General features: G+C 43.5%; 1 protein-coding gene across 1 annotated transcript in view; it reads right to left on the bottom strand.

The window, feature by feature from the left end:
* LOC106594561 (calcium uptake protein 1, mitochondrial) overlaps window positions 1-25,000 on the bottom strand; it is a 172,387-nt gene that overhangs the window by 118,859 nt on the left and 28,528 nt on the right. Inside the window, exon 2 of the mRNA XM_045710275.1 lies at window positions 16,974-17,141. Within this exon, the coding sequence (XP_045566231.1) occupies window positions 16,974-17,140 (167 nt within the window). The 5' untranslated portion in view covers window position 17,141. The remainder of the gene's footprint in view (window positions 1-16,973; window positions 17,142-25,000) is intronic.

Below are 25,000 nucleotides of genomic sequence, written 5' to 3'. Positions count from 1 at the left end.
CAGCACATTCAACTATGTAAAGAAAAACGTATTTAATAAGATTATTTCTTTCATTCAGATCTAGGATGTGTTGTTTAAGTGTTCCCTTTATTTTTTTGAGCAGTATATTTTGTGGTTCTGATGGGGGACGACGGTTGTACTAAGCTCATAATGCATTTATAAAAAAAGGAATTTATAAGCTATATTAGTCAATAATTAAATGGGTATACATCGTTAATTTATAAATCCAAAAATGAAATGTAGCAACTAAGGATTCTAGCTTTGATAAAAAGAGAATTTTAATCGCCTCAGTGGTAGATTAGTGACTATAATTAAAAGCATAGATTGAGTCTCTATTTAACATCTTTCACTTGCTGATAGATTCATTCGTGGAGGTGCTGTGCACAGCCATAAAAGCTGTTGGTCTAATTAACTAAAAAGTCTACAAAGTGAGACTTTGTCCTTATATTTCTTGGCTATATTTCGCTTTGTTTTGTTCACAAGCTTGTTTTTTTTTCCCCAACGTTAGTTTGAGTCTGCTGCTTCAGCTGATAGCGAAGAGTCAGATCTCACACACAGACACACGTGACAGGACTCGAGTGGCCCCGTTTACCACAGTAACCTCCCACCCTTAAAGAGGCAGCTGAACATTTTGTCTCAGGTCACAAAAAATGAAATGAAAATGTGTAATATACCACATTTCTTCTGACTAAAACATTTCTTGTTTTAGAAAACATTATGAAGCATGGTCATCCATTTGTTTTTAGTAGTTTTTTTTGTTGTCATTATGGCGAAAACATATTTTGTCTGGTAGAAAATGTAAGTGGCTGGTAGATTTTTTAATCTACCTTCCACAGTGTCTTGTGGACCAAAAAGTAAATTTTAGGCCCTGGAGAACACAGAAGGCTGTTGTATAAAACACCTCTCTCCGGATTACATCTTCAAACTAAGGGTAACCATGGCCTCCATGACAGAGAGGGAGAAGCGTTCATCCATGTAAACGGGTAAGAGTCTAGCTACATTTTCAGATATCATACGTTTCTTAATTTGTCAAAAAGTCATTTTCATTGCAAGTTAAAGTGTACTGTTAGCTAGCTAACGTTAAGTGTATGATCTGTGTAGTAATATTATTTGTGTTTCAGAAATCAATTTGCATTGCTAGTTATAGATATAGCGCATAAAATGTTGCTAGCTAACATTGAACCTAGTTGGTTAGCTTTAGCTACCTGCAGATTAATGCATGGTGGCTAGCTATGACAATCAGTTTGTAATGCTAGTAGTATGGGTTGGGATTATGGTTCATTGTTTAACAAGCTAGTTACCTACATGTCTAAACAAAAGACTCCTAAAAATACACTTTGTCTAGTCCTTGTCCTATATCCTAATCTGACTTTGGTTCATGTTGTTCTTCACATTACAGTCTCTGGTAAGCACACACTATATATATATAAAAAAATTAAAGTTTATTTGTCACATGCACAGGATACAGAAGGTGTAAACGGTACAGGCAAATGATTACTTGCATAGTGGACTACTTTTTGCTACTACTTTCACCACTTAAAGTCTTGAAATCTTTGGTTGTTTACTACACTCACTCTGTTTAGTACATGGCCTCAAATGTGAATCCTTAAAGAGATGGGTGGGGCTAAGGCTTAAGAGTGTGTGAACGATGCTGAATGTGGTGGAGACAAAGAAGAGCTCTCCAGTAGGTGTATCTAAACATTCAAAGGCCATTTTCTCAAAAATGGGGTTACAAGTTAATTAACTTTCAAAGCAGAATTACTTTCCCATTGTTCCTCAACTGTAGTGTATGATATACCATTTTGTATCTCTGAGTCTCTACTTTTATCCAATGTAAAAAATAAAATAAAAATTTCAAAAATGTTGCTACCTAAGACTGAATGGAGGTGGTTTATGAAATCTTTTCCATTAAGATTTAGAAAGCAAAACTGATCGTAGAACCTACTGTGAGACATTGTGGATACTGATTAAGACCTTAGGGAGTATAGTAGCGGTGGTGAGATGTTCATGCCCTGTGGGTGGGAGGTAAATCATTATAAACTCAGCAAAAAAAAGAAACGTCCTCTCACTGTCAACTGCATTTATTTTCAGCAAACTTCACATGAGTAAATGTTTGTATGAACATAACAAGATTCAACAACTGAGACATAAACTGAACAAGTTCCACAGACATGTGACTAACAGAAATGGAATAATGTGTCCCTGAACAAAGGGGGGGTCAAAATCAAAAGTAACAGTCAAAAGTAACATCTCCTCCTCATGGACTGCACCAGATTTGCCAGTTCTTGCTGTGAGATGTTACCCTACTCTTCCACCAAGGCACCTGCAAGATCCCGGACATATCTGTGGGGAATGGCCCTAGACCTCACCCTCCGATCCAACAGGTCCCAGATGTGCTCAATTGGATTGAGATCCGGGCTCTTCGCTGGCCATGGCAGAAGGCTGACATCCCTATCTTGCAGGAAATCACACACAGAACGAGCAGTATTGCTGGTGGCATTGTCATGCTGGAGGGTCATGTCAGGATGAGCCTGCAGGAAGGGTACCACATGAGGGAGGAGGATGTCTTCCCTGTAACCCACAGCGTTTAGATGACAACAAGCAATGACAACAAGCTCAGTCCGATGATGCTGTGACACATCGCCCCAGACCATGACGGACCCTCCACCTCCAAATCGATCCCGCTCCAGAGTACAGGCCTCGGTGTAACGCTCATTCCTTCGACGATAAACGCAAATCCAACCATCGCCCCTGGTGAGACAAAACCGCGACTCATCAGTGAAGAGCACTTTTTGCCAGTCCTGTCTGGTCAAACGACAGTGGGTTTGTGCCCATAGGCGACGTTGTTGCCAGTGATGTCTGGTGAGGACCTGCCTTACAACAGGCCTACAAGCCCTCAGTCCAGCCTCTCTCAGCCTATTGCGGACAGTCTGAGCACTGATGGAGGTATTGTGCGTGAAGATCTGTGAAGTTATTTGGATTTTTATGAATTATCTTTGAAAGACAAGGTCCTGAAAAAGTGACATTTCTTTTTTTTTGATGAGTTTATAACTCTACAAACTACTCATTGTTAGTTTCTCTGATTTCCTGATCCAGCATATAAAACAGCACTTCAGCTACTGTAAATGTGGATGTAAGGATTGAGGGTTATTTATTTGATCTGCAGTTTTGCATTTGGTTTGCTAATTTAGTAGCTATAGTTAGCTATCTAGCTTAGTGGTTAGCTTCTTCCAAATTCAAGCTTTGCTTGGTAACAGCAGGGAATCCCCTTCCTGGATCAAGAGCCTTGCTGTTTAATATTTGTTTTGTAAACATGCAGCAATCTGTAAGTAGCATTTTTGAGTTACTTGTATAACTTTATGAGCTATTTACAGGATGTCTGTCCTGACATTTTTTTTAGGTCAGAGACTGTATAAAATGTTTGCAATGCGCTAGTTAACACAGTCTTAGCGTTCTCTATGGGATTTTAAAATTTACTTGTTAGCATTGCTGACCTTCGGAATACAGAGGCTTTGAAAATAGCTTTCCTTGTGTTCAGTGCCGGTTTTGCCAAATATCCCAGAATGCACAAGGTCAGTATGACAATGGGTCTGTGTTTGACTAAGAGCGAGAAAGAGGAAAGAGTGGGAGAATAAAAGAGAGTGGAAAAGAGAGAGAGGGATAGAGAGATTCCTTAAAAGAAAGCAATTCCCAAACCTTCCATAACAAAGCCATCAACTACAGAGAGATGAACCTGGAGAAGAGTCCCCTAAGCAAGCTGGTCCTGGGGCTCTGTTCACAAACACAAACAGACCTCACAGAGCCCCAGGACAGCAACACAATTACACTACCGGTCAAAAGTTTTAGAACACCTACTCATTCAAGGGTTTTTCTTTATTTGTACTATTTTCTTCAAGGTAGGCGTGGTATACAGAAGATAGCCCTATTTGGTAAAAGACCAAGTCCATATTATGGCAAGAACAGCTCAAATAAGCAAAGAGAAATGACAGTCCATCATTACTTTAAGACATGAAGATCAGTCAATATGGAACATTTCAAGAACTTTGAAAGGTTCTTCAAGTGCAGTCGCAAAAACCATCAAACGCTATGATGAAACAGGCCACAGGCATGGAAGACCCAGAGTTACCTCTGCTGCAGAGGATACGTTCATTAGAGTTAACTGCACCTCAGAAATTGCAGCCCAAATAAATGCTTCACAGAGTTCAAGTAACAGACACATCTCAACATCAACTGTTCAGAGGAGACTGTGTGAATCAGGCCTTCATGGTCGAATTGCTGCAAAGAAACCCTACTAAAGGACACCAATAAGAAGAAGAGACTTGCTTGGGCCAAGACACACGACCGGTGGAAATATGTCCTTTGGTCTGGAGTCAAAATGGGAGATTTTTGGTTCCAACCGCCATGTCTTTGTGAGACACAGAGTAGGTGAACGGATGATCTCCACATGTGTGGTTCCCACCATGAAGCATGGTGGAGGAGGTGTTATGGTGTGGGGGTGCTTTGCCGGTGACACTGTCAGTGATTTATTTAGAATTCAAGGCACACTTAACCAACATGGCTACCACAGCATTCTGCAGCAATACGCCATACCATCTGGTTTGGGCTTAGTGGGACTGTCATTTGTTTTTCAACAGGACAATGACCCAACACACCTCCAGGCTGTGTAAGGGCTATTTGACCAAGAAGGAAAGTGATGGAGTGCTGAATCAGATGACTTGGCCTCCACAATCACCAGACCTCAACCAAATTGAGATGGTTTGGGATGTGTCGGACCGCAGAGTGAAGGAAATGCAGCCAACAAGTACTCAGTATATGTGGGAACTCCTTCAAGACTGTTGGAAAAGCATTCCAGGTGAAGCTGGTTGAGAGAATGCCAAGAGCGTGCAAAGCTGTCATCAAGGCAAAGAGTGGTTATTTGAAGAATCTCAAATATAAAATATTTTTTGATTTGTTTAACACTTTTTTGGTTACTACATGATTCCATATGTGTTATTTCATAGTTTTGATGTATTCACTATTATTCTACAATGTAGAAAATAGTAAAAATAAAGAAAAGCCCTTGAATGAGTAGGTGTTCTAAAACTTTGGACCGGTAGTGTAGACCCAACCAAATCATGAGAAAACAAAAAGATAATTACTTGACACATTGGAAAGAATTAACAAAAACAGAGCAAACTAGAATGATATTTGGCCCTAAACAGAGAGTACACAGTGGCAGAATACCTGACCACTGTGACTGACCCAAACTTAAGGAAAGCTTTTGACTATGTACAGACTCAGTGAGCATAGCCTTGCTATTGAGAAGACAGGCTAAATGAGGTGGAAACTGAGCTGCACTTCCTAACCTCCTGCCCAATGTATGACCATATTAGAGACACATATTTCACTCAGGTTACACAGATACACAAAGAATTCAAAAACAAACCCCATTTTCATAAACTCCCATATCTACTGGGTGAAATACCACAGTGTGCCATCACAGCAGCAAGATTTGTGACCTGTTGCCACAAGAAAAGGGCAACCAGTGAAGAACAAACACCATTGTAAATACAACCCATATTTATGTTTATTTATTTTTCCTTTTGTACTTTAACTATTTGCACATCGTTACAACACTGTATATAGACATAATATAACATTTGTAATGTCTTTATTCTCTTGGAACTTTTGCGAGTGTAATGTTTACTGTTCATTTTTATTATCAATTTCACTTGCTTTGGCAATGCAAACATACAGTGCATTCGGAAAGTATTCAGACCCCTTGATTTTTCCATATTTTGTTATGTTACTGCTTTATTCTAAAATAGATTTTAATTATATATATTTTTTTATCTCATTAATCTACACACAATACCCTATAATGACAAAGCAAAAACGGATGTATTTTTTTTGTTGCAAATGTATAAAAAAACTCAAACAGAAATACCTTACCTACATACAGTTAGTATTATTTTATTTTGTAAGTATTCAGTCCCTTTGCTAGGAGACTCGAAATTGAGCTCAGGTGCATCCTGTTTCCATTAATCATTCTTGAGATGTTTCTACAACTTGTAGTCCACCTGTGGTAAATTTAATTGATTGGACATGATTTTGAAAGGCACATGGTTGACTGTGCGTGTCAGACCAAAAACCAAGCCATGAGGTCAAAGGAATTGTCCATAGAGCTCCAAGACAGGATTCTGTTGGCACAGATCTGGGGAAGGGTATTAAAACATTTCTGCAGCATTGAAGGTCCCCAGGAACACAGTGGCCTCCATCATTCTTAAATGGAAGAAGTTTAGAACCACCAAGACTCTTCCTAGAGCTGTCCACCCGGCCAAACTGAGCAATCAGGGGAGAAGGGCGGTGACCAAGAACCAGATGGTCACTCTGACAGAGCTTTAGAGTTCCTCTGTGGAGATGGGAGAACCTTCCAGAAGGACAACCATCTCCGCAGCACTCCACCAATCAGGCCTTTATGATAGTGGCCAGACAGAAGCCACTCCTCAGTAAAAGGCACATGACAGCCTGCTTGGATTTTGCCAAAAGGCACCTAAAGACTCTCAGATCATGAGAAACAAGATTCTCTGGTCTGACGAAACCAAGATTAAACTCTTTGGCCTGAATGCCAAGCGTCACGTCTGGAGGAAACCTGGCACCATCCCTACGGTGAAGCATGGTGGTGGCAGCATCAGGCTGTGGGATGTTTTTCAGCGGCAGGGACTGGGAGACTAGTCAGGACCGAGGGAAAGATGAACAGAGCAAAGTACAGAGAGATCCTTGATGAAAACCTGCTCCAGAGCGCTCAGGACCTCAGACTGGGGTGAAGATTCACCTTCCAACAGAACAACGACCCTAAGCACACAGACAAGACAATGCAGGAGTGGCTTCGGGACAAGTCTCTGAATGTCCTTGAGTGGCCCAGCCAGAGCCCGGACTTGAACCCAATTGAACATCTCAGGAGAGACCTGAAAATAGCTGTGCAGCGACGCTCCCCATCCAACCTGACAGAGCTTGAGAGGATCTGCAGAGAAGAATGGGAGAAACTCCCCAAATACAGGTGTGCCAAGCTTGTAGCGTCATACCCAAGACGACTCAAGGCTGTAATCGCTGCCAAAGGTGCTTCAACAAAGTACTGAGTAAAGGGTCTGAATACTTATGTAAATGTGATATCTAATTACTATTATTCTTTTATTTTTCTTTGCCAAAAAATAAAATACAAACCTGTTTTTGCTTTGTCATTATGGGATATTGTGTGTAGATTGATGAGGGGAAAAAAATATTGTATCAATTATAGAATAAGGCTGTAACGTAACAAAATGTGGAAAAAGTCAAGGGGTCTGAATACTTCCCGAATGCACTGTATGTTTTCCATGCCAATAAAGACCTTTGAATTCAATTGAATTGAGGGAGAGACAGAGCGAGAGAGAGAGAGCGACAGAGAGAGAGGGAGAGAGAGCGACAGATAGAGAGAGCGCGAGAGAGAGAGAGACAGAGCGAGAGAGAGAGAGAGAGAGAGAGCGACAGATAGAGAGAGAAAGAGTGGGAGAGAGAGAGCGACAGATAGAGAGAGAGCGAGAGAGAGAGAGAGAGACAGAGCGAGAGAGAGAGCGACAGATAGAGAGAGAAAGAGATGTATTTGTAAAGAGAGAGTATGTGAAAGAAGATGTGTTAACAGTAATTAACTTGGCCTGGGTTGTGTTAACAGTAATAGTAGTAGTTAACTTGGCCTGGGTTGTGTTAACAGTAATTAACTTGGCCTGGGTTGTGTTAACAGTAATTAACTTGGCCTGGGATGTGTTAACAGTAGTTAACTTGGCCTGGTTTGTGTTAACAGTAGTTAACTTGGCCTGGTTTGTGTTAACAGTAATTAACTTGGCCTGGTTTGTGTTAACAGTAATTAGCTTGGCCTGGGTTGTGTTAACAGTAATAGTAGTAGTTAACTTGGCCTGGGTTGAATGAAGGGATCATTAAAGAGAATGCAATGCATTAAACATCCATGAATGTATAATTATTGCGCAATTCAAGTTTTAGGGCCAAACTACGCTTGCCAAATACACGACAATTGCTTTTGTGAAATTGTCCATAAAAAGTCAATGTCGATCCACTGAGGCAAAAAAGGAACAATGTCGGGAATATAATTCAATAAGAGAAAAGCTGCAAAATGGAGAGTTGAAAATCAATAGAAGGGAAGGCCAGAACAGTAGTGTAGTGTTAGGGAATGGTTTGGTGAAGATGTAGAAGAGGATGATAGCAGTGCCGCTATGTTATGAGTGATGATTGTGAGGTGCTATAAATATTTGACAGTCACAAAGACAGGGACTTTAAATAGGCCTATGGCAAGTTAAGGGAACTGTTGCCTACTGTTCAGATGGGTTAAATGGAAACTGAAATCTGGACACTGACTTTAGCATTTTTTTCCCAGTAAAATTATACACCAAATGTAGGCTACATTTTTACTCGGGAACAGGAGTGGAGAAATTTGACAGTCACAAGACGGGGACTTGAAAATGGCACGTCTAGGGAAGTGTACTGTTCAGATGGGTTAAATGGAATACTAAATGAAATCTGGACACTGACTGTAGGTCTATAACCTCTCACATGGACTAATTCAATATTAACTCCTTGTCAGGGCTTTCAGAAGGATTGGACCAATACGCAGCGTGATCGTAGTTCCACATCTTTTATTCAATCGTGAAACTAATGAAATAAACAATAAACTTGAAATACAAAAACAAGAAAGCCGTGACGCCGAGCAGGCATACACTATTCACAAAATGAATCACCCACAAAACACCAGTGGGACAAACATCAACTTAAATATGGCCTCCAATTAGAGACAACGACAACCGGCTGCCTCTTCTAATTGGAGGTCATGCCAAACAAAAACTAACCTAGAAATACAAAACTAGAAACTAAACATAGAAATACAAAACCGGACAAACACCCCCTGTCACGCCCAGACCTACAACTTACTATGGTCAGGACGTGACGCTCCTGCAGAATTAAGAATTTCTTGTAATCAAATTATACAAATTATAAAATGTGTACATTTGGACTCGGGAACAGGAGTGGAGAAATATGATTTTTGTCTTTCAGCATCTTGAGAGAACTTATGTACGAGTCTGTAAAGGTGCCATCTTTATCAGCGTCATAAAATCGGACAGTATTTCTACCACAGTTAGGGACCGTCTGTAAAGGTGCCATCTTTATCAGCATCATAAAATCTGATAGTATTTCAACCACATCAAATATTAATCCAAGTCTAATTGAAATCTTATCGGAAACATGTCGGGTAGTTTTCAAAGTTTTTTTACATTTCCTTAAAACTGGTCGAAATGAAGTCATTTGGAAATGTTGAATTTTCTACCCGGTCCCTAAACATATTTGCTGTGTGAGAGAAGCAGAGATGAAAACTTGAACAATGTCAACTACATTGAATCATTTATTCCATTGATTTATGACATTCTGGTGAATGTAGCAGGGTTTATGTAGCATTCTAGGGCAACAAGTAACGACAGAAAAGAAGCTGCATGTATCTAACTATAGACAAGTTGACTAACAAATAGCCTACCAAAATGTAAAAAATGATAAGCACAGACATAGGTTTATCTAAAAAGGCCTGTAAAAAAACTGACAGTATACAACATTTTCCATATTTGTGGGTAAGGGCCTCAGATTTTCACTTTATCACATACAGTACGACTCAACAGTCTGGACACACCGACTCATTCAAGGGTTTTTCATTATTTTTACTATTTTCTACATTGTAAAGACATCAAAACTATGAAATAACACATATAGAATCATGTAGTAACCTAAAAAGTGTTAAAACCTCTTCAGCGTCTCATCCCGTCAGCGGGATCAAAATCCAGCGAAAAATCATATCGCCAATTAGCATAAAAAAAATATTTTAAAAAAAATAAACAATTTTATATTTTTTTTTATTTTTTTTTTATAGATACACCTGAATCGACCCACGTCGTCCGATTTCAAAAAGGTTTAACAGGAAAAGCAAATCATTAGATTATATGTTAGAGGAGTCCATCGTAAAATGCAGCAACATAGCCATTTTCCGACCAACCACATGCATCACAAATAACCAAAAAACAGCTAAATGCAGCACTAACCTTTTACAAACTTCATCAGATGACACACCTAGGACATCATGTTACACAATGCATGCATTCTTTTGTTCAATAAAGTTCATATTTATATATGAAAACAGCATTTTTAAATCGGCGTCTGAAGTTGACTAACTATTTTCCCGTCAAATGCATCCAGGGAAACAGGGCTACATTTTACTGAATTACTATTCGAAAACATGTTTAAAATGTAATATTGTCATTCTAAGATTTATAGATGAATATCTCTTGAAGGCACCTGTCATACCAGATTTAAAAATAACTTTACTGGGTAATCACACTTAGCGATAAAAGGGGATGCGATACTCAGAAACTGACCTAGTAAATACAGCTCGGCGCCATCTTGGAACAACCGCATTTCACATCTAATGTTGTATAATATTGTCAATAATCCATTACCTTTAGTTGTCTTTATCAGAAAGCACTTCCAGGAATCCCAGGTCCACAACAGATGTATTTTCGGTCGAAAAAGTCCATCGTTTATGTTCAATTAGCTTGCTGATGTTAGTGCGTCCGAAGGGCATATCCAACTAATCTGCCTTGTGCGCCACAGTGGTTTCGAAATAGTACTTTTTTTTCACATTTAGGTTCGTTCAAACATGTCAAACGTTGTATAACATAAATCTTCAGGGCCTGTAACACCAAGAGAGCCAATAAGATTCGAGGGGGATGATTTCATTGTGTTTCAAACCGTTTCCAAAGGTGGGGGTAGACATGGCCGCCGGCGTCATAATGGTGATGGCCCTCCCGCTGTGACCAATTTCCAACGCGTCTCATTCACTGAGTTTCGACTGTTTAAGGCTCAAACCACTTTGTAAAGACTGGCGACATCTTGTGGAAGCAATAGGAAGTGCTCACTAAACGATATCTCACGGTGTGAATTTTAGGCGATGACGTGAAGTTGAATCCACAATTCAGAATTCCACTTCCTGGTTCAATCGGTCTCGGGGTTTTGACTGCCATTTGAGTTCTGTTATACTCACAGACACCATTCAAACAGTTTTAGAAACTTTAGGGTGTTTTCTATCCATATATAATAAGTATATGCATGTCCTAGCTTCTGAGTTTGATTAGTAGGCCGTTGAAAATGGGAACGAATTTCTTTCAAAATGCGCTTTGGCGCCCCCTATCCTAGGATATCCTCAAGAGGTTTTAAACAAATCAAAATATAATTTATATTTGAGATTCTTCAAATAGCCACCCTTTGCCTTGACAGCTTTGCATACTCTCTCTCTCATTCTCTCAACAAGCTTCATGAGGTAGTCACCTGGAATGCATTTCAATTAACAGGTGTGCCTTGTTAAAAGTGAATTTGTGGAATTTCTTTCCTTCTTAATGTGTTTGAGCCAATCAGTTGTGATGTGACAAGGTAGGGATGGTTTACAGAAGATAGCCCTATTTGGTAAAAGACCAAGTCCATATTATGGCAAGAACAGCTCAAATAAGCAAAGAGAAACAACAGTCCATCATTACTTTAAGAATATAAAATATATTTTGATTTGTTTAACACTTTTTTGGTTACTACATGATTCCATATGTGTTATTTCATAGTTTTGATGTCTTCACTATTATTCCACAATGTAAAAAATAGTACAAATAAAGAAAAACCCATGAATGAGTAGGTGTGTCCAAACTTTTGACTGGTACTGTATAATCGGGCGGTTGCTGACATATTTAACATGAGAAACTCCCTGCCTGCAACTATGGCGGCTACACCTTAACTAAACATATTTAACATGAGAAACGCCCTGCCTGCAACTATGGTGGCTACACCTTAACTAAACATATTTAACATGAGAAACTCCCTGCCTGCAACTATGGCGGCTACACCTTAACTAAACATAGTTAACCATATCTCCTCCTCTAACAGGTCCCAGAAAGACACATCAAGCAGAGGAAATGCAGCTTGGAATGAGCTGAAAGACCAGCCTAAAGTCTCCTCACCTGTCTGTGTGAAAGGCTAGCCTAAAGTCTCCTCACCTGTCTGTGTGAAAGGCTAGCCTAAAGTCTCTTCACCTGTCTGTGTGAAAGGCTAGCCAGCCTAAAGTCTCCTCACCTGTCTGTGTGAAAGGCTAGCCTAAAGTCTCCTCACCTGTCTGTGTGAAAGGCTAGCCTAAAGTCTCCTCACCTGTCTGTGTGAAAGGCTAGCCTAAATCTCTTCACCTGTCTGTGTGAAAGGCTAGCCTAAAGTCTCCTCACCTGTCTGTGTGAAAGGCTAGCCTAAAGTCTCCTCACCTGTCTGTGTGAAAGGCTAGCTAGCCTAAAGTCTCCTCACCTGTCTGTGTGAAAGGCTAGCCTAAAGTCTCCTCACCTGTCTGTGTGAAAGGCTAGCCAGCCTAAAGTCTCCTCACCTGTCTGTGTGAAAGGCTAGCCTAAAGTCTCCTCACCTGTCTGTGTGAAAGGCTAGCCTAAAGTCTCCTCACCTGTCTGTGTGAAAGGCTAGCCTAAAGTCTCCTCACCTGTCTGTGCGAAAGGCTAGCCTAAAGTCTCCTCACCTGTCTGTGTGAAAGGCTAGCCTAAAGTCTCCTCACCTGTCTGTGTGAAAGGCTAGCCTAAAGTCCCCTCACCTGTCTGTGTGAAAGGCTAGCCTAAAGTCTCCTCACCTGTCTGTGTGAAAGGCTAGCCTAAAGTCTCCTCACCTGTCTGTGTGAAAGGCTAGCCTAAAGTCCCCTCACCTGTCTGTGTGAAAGGCTAGCCTAAAGTCTCCTCTCCTGTCTGTGTGAAAGGCTAGCCTAAAGTCTCCTCACCTGTCTGTGTGAAAGGCTAGCTAGCCTAAAGTCTCCTCACCTGTCTGTGTGAAAGGCTAGCTAGCCTAAAGTCTCCTCACCTGTCTGTGTGAAAGGCTAGCTAGCCTAAAGTCTCCTCACCTGTCTGTGTGAAAGGCTAGCCTAAAGTCTCCTCACCTGTCTGTGTGAAAAAACAACACGTTTTACACAGAAGAGCATAAAGCACTGCAGAAGGGTATCTATATACAGAGATGCATATTATGTAATATTGACATACAGTTGAAGTCGGAAGTTTACATAAACTAGTTTTAATGACTCCATCCTAAGTGTTTCAACCACTCCACAAATGTCTTGTTAACAAACTATAGTTCTGGCAAGTCGGTTAGGACATCTACTTTGAGCATGACGGAAGTAATTTTTCCAACAATTGTTTACAGACAGATTATTTCACTTATAATTCACTGTATCACAATTCCAGTGGATCAGAAGTTTACATACACTAAGTTGACTGTGCCTTTAAACAGCTTGGAAAATTCCAGAAAATGATGTCATGGCTTTTGAAGCTTCTGATAGGCTAATTGACATCATTTGAGTCAATTGAAGGTGTACCTGTGGATGTATTTCAAGGCCTACATTCAAACTCAGTGCCTCTTCGCTTGACATCATGGGAAAATCAAAAGAAATCAGCCAAGACCTCAGGAAAAAAATTCAAACAATAGTACGCAAGTATAAACACCATGGGACCACGCAGCCGGCATACCGCTCAGGAAGGAGACGTGTTCTGTCTCCTAGAGATGAACGTACTTTGGTGCAAAAAGTGCAAATCAATCCCAGAACAACAGCAAAGGACTTTGTGAAGATGCTGGAGGAAACAGGTACAAAAGTATCTATATCCACAGTAAAATGAGTCCTATATCAACATAAGCAGAAAAGGCTGCTCAGCACATGAAGCACGGGGGTGGCAGCATCATGTTGTGGGGGTGCTTTGCTGCAGGAGGTACTGGTGCACTTCACAAAATAGATGGCATCATGAGAAAGGAAAATTATGTGGATATATTGAAGCAACATCTCAAGACATCAGTCAGGAAGTTAAAGCTTGGTCGCAAATGGGTCTTCCAAATGGACAATGACCCCAAGCATACTTCCAAAGTTGTGGCAAAATGCCTTAAGGACAACAAAGTCAAGGTATTGGAGTGGCCATCACAAAGCACTGACCTCAATCCTATAGAACATTTGTGGGCAGAATTGAAAAAGCATGTGTGAGCAAGGAGGTCTACAAACCTGACTCAGTTACACCAGCTCTGTCAGGAGGCATGGGACAAAATTCACCCAACTTATTGTGGGAAGCTTGTGGAAGGCTACCCAAAACGTTTGACCCAATTTAAACAATTTAAAGGCAATGCTACCAAACACTAATTGAGTGTATGTAAACTTCTGACCCACTGGGAATGTGATGAAAGAAATAAAAGCTGAAATAATTCATTCTCTCTGCTATTATTCTGACATTTCACATTCTTAAAATAAAGTGGTGATCCTCACTGACCTAAGACAGGGAATTTTTACTCGGATTAAATGTCAGGAATTGTGAAAAAAGTTGTTTAAATTTATTTGGCTAAGGTGTATGTAAACTTCCGACTTCAACAGTACCTTGGGTTGTAGGTTTCTCTTTATTGTGTCCCCGGCAACGGCAACGGTCCGATGCATGGTGCTAATGACAGAAACGTTCTTTCTTGCCTTGCATTGGTAAAGTGTGAGTGTTGTCTTCAGCACAGTTGCGAAGTACAACGGCTGTGCAGTTGCCTTATTTTGCGCAGAGGGAGGGAGCTCCCGTCTCGCTTTTTTCCCCCGTGGTGGCCGACTAGGCTCGTTTTATTTGCAAGCAACTTGTTCGTCAACGACAGAGAAGTGAAAATGTTTTTGTTTATGGTGACGTTTCTCCCCCTTCCCAACGTAAGGTTCCACAAGCCTCATCACCACGTTCTCCACCAGCCACACGCCACCAGCCACACGCCACCAGCCACACGCCACCAGCCACACGCCACACGCCACCAGCCACACGCCACCAGCCACCAGCCACCAGCCACACGCCACCAGCCACACGCCACCAGCCACACGCCACCAGCCACACGCCACCAGCCACACGTCACCAGCCACACGCCACCAGCCACACGCCACCAGCCACACGCCACCAACCACACGCAACCAGCCACACGCCACCAGCCACCAGCCACACGCCACCAGCCACACACCACCAGTCACCAGCCATATGTCACCAGACAGAATGTAGCAATAGAACATATGTTAGAACACTGTGAGGAGTCGAACTAGATCATGTATCATGTATCATGTATCATGTACTCTACACATCATAGGGTCTGACAGGAGGCACCATGTACAGCCGTGGCCAAAGGTTTTGAGAATGACAAAAATATACATTTTCACAAAGTCTGCTGCCTCAGTTTGTATGATGGCAATTTGCATATACTCCAGAATATTATGAAGAGTGATCAGATGAATTGCAAAGTCCCTCTTTGCCATGCAAATGAACTGAATCCCCCAAAAAACATTTCCACTGCATTTCAGCCCTGCCACAAAAGGACCAGCTGACATCATGTCAGTGATTCTCTCGTTAACACAGGTGTGAGTGTTGACGAGGACAAGGCTGGAGATCACTCCGTCATGCTGATTGAGTTCGAATAACAGACTGGAAGCTTCAAAAGGAGGGTGGTGATTGGAATCATTGCTCTTCCTCTGTCAAATATGGTTACCTGCAAGGAAACACATGCCGTCATCATTGCTTTGCACAAAAAGGGCTTCACAGGCAAGGATATTGCTGCCAGTAAGATTGTACCTAAATCAGATCATCAAGAACTTCAAGGAGAGCGGTTCAATTGTTGTGAAGAAGGCTTCAGGGCGCCCAAAAAAGTCCAGCAAGTGCCAGGACCGTCTCCTAGAGTTGATTCAGCTGCGGGATCGGGGCACCACCAGTACAGAGCTTGCTCAGGAATGGCAGCAGGCAGGTGTGAGTGCATTTGCATGCACAGTGAGGTGAAGACTTTTGGAGGATGGCCTGGTGTTAAGAAAGGCAGCAAAGAAGCCACTTCTCTCCAGGAAAAAACATCAGGTACAGACTGATATTCTGCAAAAGGTACAGGGATTGGACTGCTGAGGACTGGGGTAAAGTAATTTTCTCTAATGAATCCCCTTTCCGATTGTTTGGGGCATCCGGAAAAAAGCTTGTCCGGAGAAGACAAGGTGAGCGCTACCATCAGTCCTGTGTCATGCCAACAGTAAAGCATCCTGAGACCATTCATGTGTGGGGTTGCTTCTCAGCCAAGGGAGTGGGCTCACTCACAATTTTGCCTAAGAACACAGCCATGAATAAAGAATGGTACCAACACATCCTCCGAGAGCAACTTCTCCCAACCATCCAGGAACAGTTTGGTGATGAACAATGCCTTTTCCAGCATGATGGAGCACCTTGCCATAAGGCAAAAGTGATAACTAAGTGGCTCGGGGAACAAAACATCGATATTTTGGGTCCATGGCCAGGAAACTCCCCAGACCTTAATCCCATTGAGAACTTGTGGTCAATCCTCAAGAGGCGGGTGGACAAACAAAAACCCACAAATTCTGACAAACTCCAAGCATTGATTATGCAAGAATGGGCTGCCATCAGTCAGGATGTGGCCCAGAAGTTAATTGACAGCATGCCAGGGCGGATTGCAGAGTTCTTGAAAAAGAAGGGTCAACACTGCAAATACTGACTCTTTGCATCAACTTCATGTACTGTAATTGTCAAAAGCCTTTGACACTTATGAAATGCTTGTAATTATACTTCAGAATTCCATAGTAACATCTGACAAAAATATCTAAAGACACTGAAGCAGCAAACTTTGTGGAAATTAATATTTGTGTCATTCTCAAAACTTTTGGCCACGACTGTATAGGTCCAAAAGGGGCCATCTTCTCAAAAAACGGCTTGTGATAAAAATATAAATTCCATTTCAAAGCATCCTTTCTCCCAATGAAGTTTCTATGTGAGAATTGCCATAAAAAATATATTTTCGCTCTACACCTGCGTGTGTGTGTGTGTGTGTGTGTGTGTCTGCGTTGTTCATACCTGGTCCAGAGCAGTCCAGCGTTGGCCGAGGTCCCAGTTACACCCACCATAGCTGCAAGCATCAGTCTCCTCCTACTGGTCCCACCCCTTACAGCCTCACCATGGTAACGCCGTGACAACTGCACGAGCCCCACAACCGCGGCCGACAACGCCCGCAAGCGGTACATTCTGCAGAGAGAGATACATGTGGAACATTCAGGGTCTAAAGTCATCAACCTATCAGTTAGCATGTGGAACATTCAGGGTCTAAAGTCATCAACCTATCAGTTAGCATGTGGAACATTCAGGGTCTAAACTCATCAACCTATCAGTTAGCATGTGGAACATTCAGGGTCTAAACTCATCAACCTATCAGTTAGCATGTGGAACATTCAGGGTCTAAACTCATCAACCTATCAGTTAGCATGTGGAACATTCAGGGTCTAAACTCATCAACCTATCAGTTAGCATGTGGAACATTCAGGGTCTAAACTCATCAACCTATCAGTTAGCATGTGGAACATTCAGGGCCTAAACTCATCAACCTTCAGACTGAAGAGTTTAACACTGGAGTTCAACAAAAATCTTAAAGATGTTGACGTCATCATTCTGCAGGAGACATGGTGTAAGGTTGACATTGACTTGTACTGACAGAAAATGATGTGTTCCTTTGCGCAATATATATCCCCCCTTAGAATCCCCATATTACTCAGAGGAGATCTTCCCCAGACTTGAGGAAGAGACGTGTCATTTCCAGGACCAGGGAAATGTGCTCGTCTGTGGAGATACAAATGCGCGCACAGGAACACTACCTGATCTAACGAGCACACGAGGGGACAGCTTTATTACAGGCCATACTGTTTCTAACTGTCTTCATCTCCCCCATAGAAACAACAGTGACAGCACCATCATCAACAACGGAAGGGATCTGTTGCAGCTCTGTAGAAGACTGGGTCTGTACTTTGTCAATGGTAGGTTACAGGGGGACTCTTTGGGGAGATTCACCTACTGCTCACCTACTGCTCACCTCTTGGCCACAGTACAGTAGACTATATGATTACAGACATTGACCCTTTCTCTCTCAGCTCATTCACTGTCAAGCCACTAATACCTCTGTCTGATTACAGCCAAGTTACGTTGTTCCTCAAAAGGCTACCTGCCTTCATACAGATGGGCTGTGAATGTGTGGTTGTTTCCATGTCTGAGCTACCTGCCTCTAACCACTAGACTACCTGCCTCTAACCACTGGGCTACCTGTCTCTAACCACTGGGCTACCTGCTCTAACCACTAGGCTACCTGCCTCTAACCGCTAGGCTACCTGCTCTAACCGCTAGGCTACCTGCTCTAACCGCTAGGCTATCTGTCTCTAACCACTAGACTACCTGCTCTAACCACTAGGCTACCTGACTGTAACCACTAGGCTACCTGTCTCTAACCACTAGGCTACCTGCTCTAACCACTAGACTACCTGTCTCTAACCACTAGACTACCTGTCTCTAACCGCTAGGCTATCTGTCTCTAACCACTAGGCTACCTGCTCTAACCACTAGGCCACCTGCTCTAACCACTAGGCTACCTGTCTCTAACCACTAGGCTATCTGTCTCTAACCACTAGGCTACCTGCTCTAACCACAAGGCTACCTGTCTGTAACCACTAGGCTACCTGTTTCTAACCACTAGGCTACCTGCTCTAACCACTAGGCTACCTGCTCTAACCACTAGACTACCTGTCTCTAACCGCTAGACTACCTGTCTCTAACTGCTAGGCTACCTGCTCTAACCCCTAGGCTACCTGTCTCTAACTTCTAGGCTACCTGCTCTAACCACTAGGCTACCTGCTCTAACCACTAGGCTACCGGTTTCTAACCACTAGTCTACCTGTCTCTAACCACTAGGCTACCTGTCTCTAACCTCTAGGCTACCTGCTCTAACCGCTAGGCTACCTGTCTCTAACCGCTAGGCTACCTGTCTCTAAACACTAGGCTACCTGTCTCTAACTTCTAGGCTACCTGCTCTAACCACTAGGCTACCTGTCTCTAACCACTAGGCTACCTGTCTCTAACCACTAGGCTACCTGTCTGTAACCACTAGGCTACCTGTTTCTAACCACTAGGCTACCTGCTCTAACCACTAGACTACCTGTCTCTAACCACTAGACTACCTGTCCCTAACCGCTAGACTACCTGTCTCTAACTGCTAGGCTACCTGCTCTAACCGCTAGGCTACCTGTCTCTAACTTCTAGGCTACCTGCTCTAACCACTAGGCTACCTGCTCTAACCACTAGACTACCTGTCTCTAACCACTAGACTACCTGTCTCTAACCGCTAGACTACCTGTCTCTAACTGCTAGGCTACCTGCTCTAACCACTAGGCTACCTGTCTCTAACCACTAGGCTACCTGTCTCTAACCACTAGGCTACCTGCTCTAACCACTAGTCTACCTGTCTCTAACCACTAGGCTACCTGTCTCTAACCACTAGGCTACCTGTCTCTAACCACTAGGCTACCTGCTCTAACCACTAGGCTACCTGCTCTAACCACTAGGCTACCTGTCTCTAACCACTAGGCTACCTGCTCTAACCGCTAGGCTACCTGCTCTAACCGCTAGGCTATCTGTCTCTAACCACTAGACTACCTGCTCTAACCACTAGGCTACCTGACTGTAACCACTAGGCTACCTGTCTCTAACCACTAGGCTACCTGCTCTAACCACTAGACTACCTGTCTCTAACCACTAGACTACCTGTCTCTAACCGCTAGGCTATCTGTCTCTAACCACTAGGCTACCTGCTCTAACCACTAGGCCACCTGCTCTAACCACTAGGCTACCTGTCTCTAACCACTAGGCTATCTGTCTCTAACCACTAGGCTACCTGCTCTAACCACAAGGCTACCTGTCTGTAACCACTAGGCTACCTGTTTCTAACCACTAGGCTACCTGCTCTAACCACTAGGCTACCTGCTCTAACCACTAGACTACCTGTCTCTAACCGCTAGACTACCTGTCTCTAACTGCTAGGCTACCTGCTCTAACCCCTAGGCTACCTGTCTCTAACTTCTAGGCTACCTGCTCTAACCACTAGGCTACCTGCTCTAACCACTAGGCTACCGGTTTCTAACCACTAGTCTACCTGTCTCTAACCACTAGGCTACCTGTCTCTAACCTCTAGGCTACCTGCTCTAACCGCTAGGCTACCTGTCTCTAACCGCTAGGCTACCTGTCTCTAAACACTAGGCTACCTGTCTCTAACTTCTAGGCTACCTGCTCTAACCACTAGGCTACCTGTCTCTAACCACTAGGCTACCTGTCTCTAACCACTAGGCTACCTGTCTGTAACCACTAGGCTACCTGTTTCTAACCACTAGGCTACCTGCTCTAACCACTAGACTACCTGTCTCTAACCACTAGACTACCTGTCCCTAACCGCTAGACTACCTGTCTCTAACTGCTAGGCTACCTGCTCTAACCGCTAGGCTACCTGTCTCTAACTTCTAGGCTACCTGCTCTAACCACTAGGCTACCTGCTCTAACCACTAGACTACCTGTCTCTAACCACTAGACTACCTGTCTCTAACCGCTAGACTACCTGTCTCTAACTGCTAGGCTACCTGCTCTAACCACTAGGCTACCTGTCTCTAACCACTAGGCTACCTGTCTCTAACCACTAGGCTACCTGCTCTAACCACTAGGCTACCTGTTTCTAACCACTAGTCTACCTGTCTCTAACCACTAGGCTACCTGTCTCTAACCTCTAGGCTACCTGCTCTAACCGCTAGGCTACCTGTCTCTAACCGCTAGGCTACCTGTCTCTAAACACTAGGCTACCTGTCTCTAACTTCTAGGCTACCTGCTCTAACCACTAGTCTACCTGTCTCTAACCACTAGGCTACCTGTCTCTAACCACTAGGCTACCTGTCTCTAACCACTAGGCTACCTGCTCTAACCACTAGGCTACCTGTCTCTAACCACTAGGCTACCTGTCTCTAACCACTAGGCTACCTGCTCTAACCACTAGGCTACCTGCCTCTAACCACTAGACTACCTGCCTCTAACCACTAGGCTACCTGTCTCTGACCACTAGGCTACCTGCTCTAACCACTAGGATACCTGCTCTAACCACTAGGCTACCTTCTCTAACCACTAGGCTACCTGTCTCTAACTTCTAGGCTACCTGCTCTAACCGCTAGGCTACCTGTCTTTAACCGCTAGGCTACCTGTCTCTAACCTCTAGGCTACCTGCTCTAACCACTAGGCTACCTGCTCTAACCACTAGGCTACCTGTTTCTAACCACTAGTCTACCTGTCTCTAACCACTAGGCTCCCTGCTCTAACCACTAGCCTACCTGCTGTAACCACTAGTCTACCTGTCTCTAACTTCTAGGCTACCTGCTCTAACCGCTAGGCTACCTGTCTTTAACCGCTAGGCTACCTGTCTCTAACCTCTAGGCTACCTGCTCTAACCACTAGGCTACCTGCTCTAACCACTAGGCTACCTGTTTCTAACCACTAGTCTACCTGTCTCTAACCACTAGGCTCCCTGCTCTAACCACTAGCCTACCTGCTGTAACCACTAGTCTACCTGTCTCTAACCACTAGGCTACCTGCTCTAACCACTAGGCTACCTGCCTCTAACCACTAGACTACCTGCCTCTAACCACTAGGCTACCTGCCTCTAACCACTAGGATACCTGCTCTAACTACTAGACGACATGTCTCTAACTACTAGACGACATGTCTCTAACCACTAGGCTACCTGTCTCTAACCACTAGGCTACCTGCTCTAACCACTAGGCTACCTGCCTTAACCACTTGACTACCTGCCTTAACCACTTGACTACCTGTCTCTAACCACTAGGCTACCTGCCTCTAACCACTAGCCTACCTGCTCTAAGCACTAGGCTACCTGCTCTAACCACTAGGCTACCTGTCTCTAACCACTAGGCTACCTGCTCTAACCACTAGGCTACCTGCCTCTAACCACTAGGCTACCTGCCTCTAACCACTAGGCTACCTGTCTCTAACCACTAAGCTACCTGTCTCTAACCACTAGGCTACTTGCTCTAACCACTAGACTACCTGCCTCTAACCACTAAGCTACCTGTCTCTAACCACTAGTCTTCCTGTCTCTAACCACTAGGCTACCTGCTGCCCCAAATACCAGAAAGCACCCAGTAACCAATAAATCCAAACACTTTCTGGATAGCACATCCACTCACAGTAAAGAAGGCATCAATCTAGCGGTAAAAAACAACTATATATTCAGGTAAACAGCAAAAGAAGCACAACTGAAATTGATTAAAAAAAGAAAACCAAAAAGTCCACAGATGACAACTGGTTTCAAATCAAATCAAAGTTTATTTCTCACGTGCGCCGAATACAATAGGTGTAGACCTTACAGTGAAATGCTTACATACCGGCTCTAACCAATAGTGTGAAAAAAAGGTATGTGTGCGTGTTTGTGTGTGTGTGTGTGTGTGTGTGTGTGTGTGTGTGTGTGTGTGTGTGTGTGTGTGTGTAAGTAAAGAAATAAAACAACAGTAAAAAGACATTTGAAAATAAGAGTAGCAAGGCTAAAACAGACACCAGTTAGTCAGGCTTATTGAGGTAGTATGTACATGTGGGTATGGTTAAAGTGACTATGCATATAAGATAAACAGAGAGTAGCAGCAGTGTAAAAGAGGGGTTGGGGGGGCACACAATGCAAATAGTCTGGGTAACCATTTGGTTACCTGTTCAGAAGTCTTATGGCTTGGGGGTAAAAACTGTTGAGAAGCCTTTTTGTCCTAGACTTGGCACTCCGGTACAGCTTGCCATGCGGTAGTAGAGAGAACAGTCTATGACTGGGGTGGCTGGGGTCTTTGACAATTTTTAGGGCCTTCCTCTGACACCGCCTGGTGTAGAGGTCCTGGATGGCAGGCAGCTTAGCCCCAGTGATGTACTGGGCCGTACGCACTACCCTCTGTAGTGCCTTGCGGTCGGAGGCCGAGTAATTGCCGTACCAGGCAGTGATGCAACCAGTCAGGATACTCTCGATGTTGCAGCTGTAGAACCTTTTGAGGATCTCAGGACCCATGCCAAATGTTTTCAGTCTCCTGAGGGGGAATAGGCTTTGTCGTGCCCTCTTCACGACTGTCTTGGTGTGTTTGTTATTGATGTGGACACCAAGGAATTTGAAGCTCTCAACCTGCTCCACTGCAGCCCGTCGATGGGAATGGGGATGTGCTCGGTGCTCCTTTTCCTGTAGTCCACAATCATCTCCTTAGTCTTGGTTACGTTGAGGGATAGGTTGTTATTCTGGCACCACCTGGCCAGGTCTCTGACCTCAACCCTATAGGCTGTCTCGTCGTTGTCGGTGATCAGGCCTACCACTGTTGTGTCGTCTGCAAACTTAAGGATGGTGTTGGAGTCGTGCCTGGCCATGCAGTCGTGGGTGAAGAGGGAGTACAGGAGGGGACTGAGCACTCACCCCTGGGGAGCTCCAGTGTTGAGGATCAGCGTGGCAGATGTGTTGTTACCTACCCTCACCACCTGGGGGCGGCCTGTGAGGAAGTCCAGGATCCAGTTGCAGAGGGAGGTGTTTAGTCCCAGGTGCTAGGTGCAGGAGGCATCACTACAGACCCGGGTTCGGCACACAATTGGCCTAGCGTCGTCCAGGTTAGGGGAGGGTTTGGCCCGGCCGGGATGTCCTTGTCCCATCATGCTCTAGCGAATCCTTGTGGTGGGCCGGCGGGCGTGCACACTGACTTCGGACGCCAGTTGTACGGTGTTTTCCTCTAATACATTGGTTGCGGCTTGGCCACTATTCTAGAAGAATCCTCAACCAGACACACACCACCAGACATAGAAAGGTACAAGGCCTATACAATAAATTTCACTGATTCAAAGACTCTCCCTCATAATCCCATCAGAGAGTTGTAACTGTCAAATGAATGACATTAATATAATAAAATTGGTGTACAATGAAGCAGGCTGCTAGTCGTAAGAGACACTTTGAGTCCTTTGCGTCTGAAAGCCATGTGGAGTGTCAAGCATAGACTTATAAGTGCCAACTGCCAAGTGAGCTGGGCCTAGCGCTGCGGCACACCATACGATATCCCAGGCATACCTCCCCGCTAAAATTAACAGAATCATATTAGTGATGGGGGGGGAATTGATAGTTACATATTGCAACATTATTTTAGACAATATTATAATGATACTTTGACTCCAAGTATAGATTTGTTAGCGTTATCAAGCGCTAGTCGGCTATACCAGCGTCCAAAGCTCCGGTAATTTTCATCCTATAGTTCTCCATCTTCTTTTTTAAATGGTGAGCCAATAGGTTTTCAGCACTTATTTCCATGACTTATCAAAACTAATTTTCTCATCAAATTAAATGTATTTATATAGCCCTTCTTACATCAGCTGATATCTCAAAGTGCTGTATAGAAACCCAGCCTAAAAATCACAAACAGCAAGCAATGCAGGTGTAGAAGCACGGTGGCTAGGAAAAACTCCCTAGAAAGGTCAAAACCTAGGAAGAAACCTAGAGAGGAACCAGTCTATGAGGGGTGGACCAGTCCTCTTCTGGCTGTGCCGGGTGGAGATTATAACAGAACATGGCCAAGATGTTTCAGATGTTCATAAATGACCAGCATGGTCAGATAATAATAATCACAGTGGTTGTAGAGGGTGCAACTAGTCAGAACCTCAAGATGGCTCTCTGCAGCAGACATACAAGGCTCTACTTTAACAAACTTAACATAACGGTCAATCTAAGCGCTGGCGGTAGTGCTATAGGTTCGTGGCTGTGTCAGAAATATCTTCACATCCGGATATGATGGGTGCAATAGCTGGCGGTGGCGTGAAAGGGCTGCATGTTTTGTTCAATCAAGTACATATTTATATAAAAAAACAGCTTTTTACATTAGCATGTGACGTTCAGAACTAGTATTCCCACCGAACACTTCCGGTGAATTTACTAAATTACTCACGATAAACGTTCACAAAAAACATAACAATTATTTTAAGAATTATAGATACAGAACTCCTTTATGCAATCGCGG

This window comes from Salmo salar, chromosome ssa28 (assembly GCF_905237065.1).
Source record: "Salmo salar chromosome ssa28, Ssal_v3.1, whole genome shotgun sequence".
NCBI classification, from domain to species: Eukaryota; Metazoa; Chordata; class Actinopteri; order Salmoniformes; family Salmonidae; genus Salmo; species Salmo salar.
The sequence above is the reverse complement of the archived record's forward strand: the minus strand, read 5'-3'. Positions and strand labels throughout refer to the sequence as shown.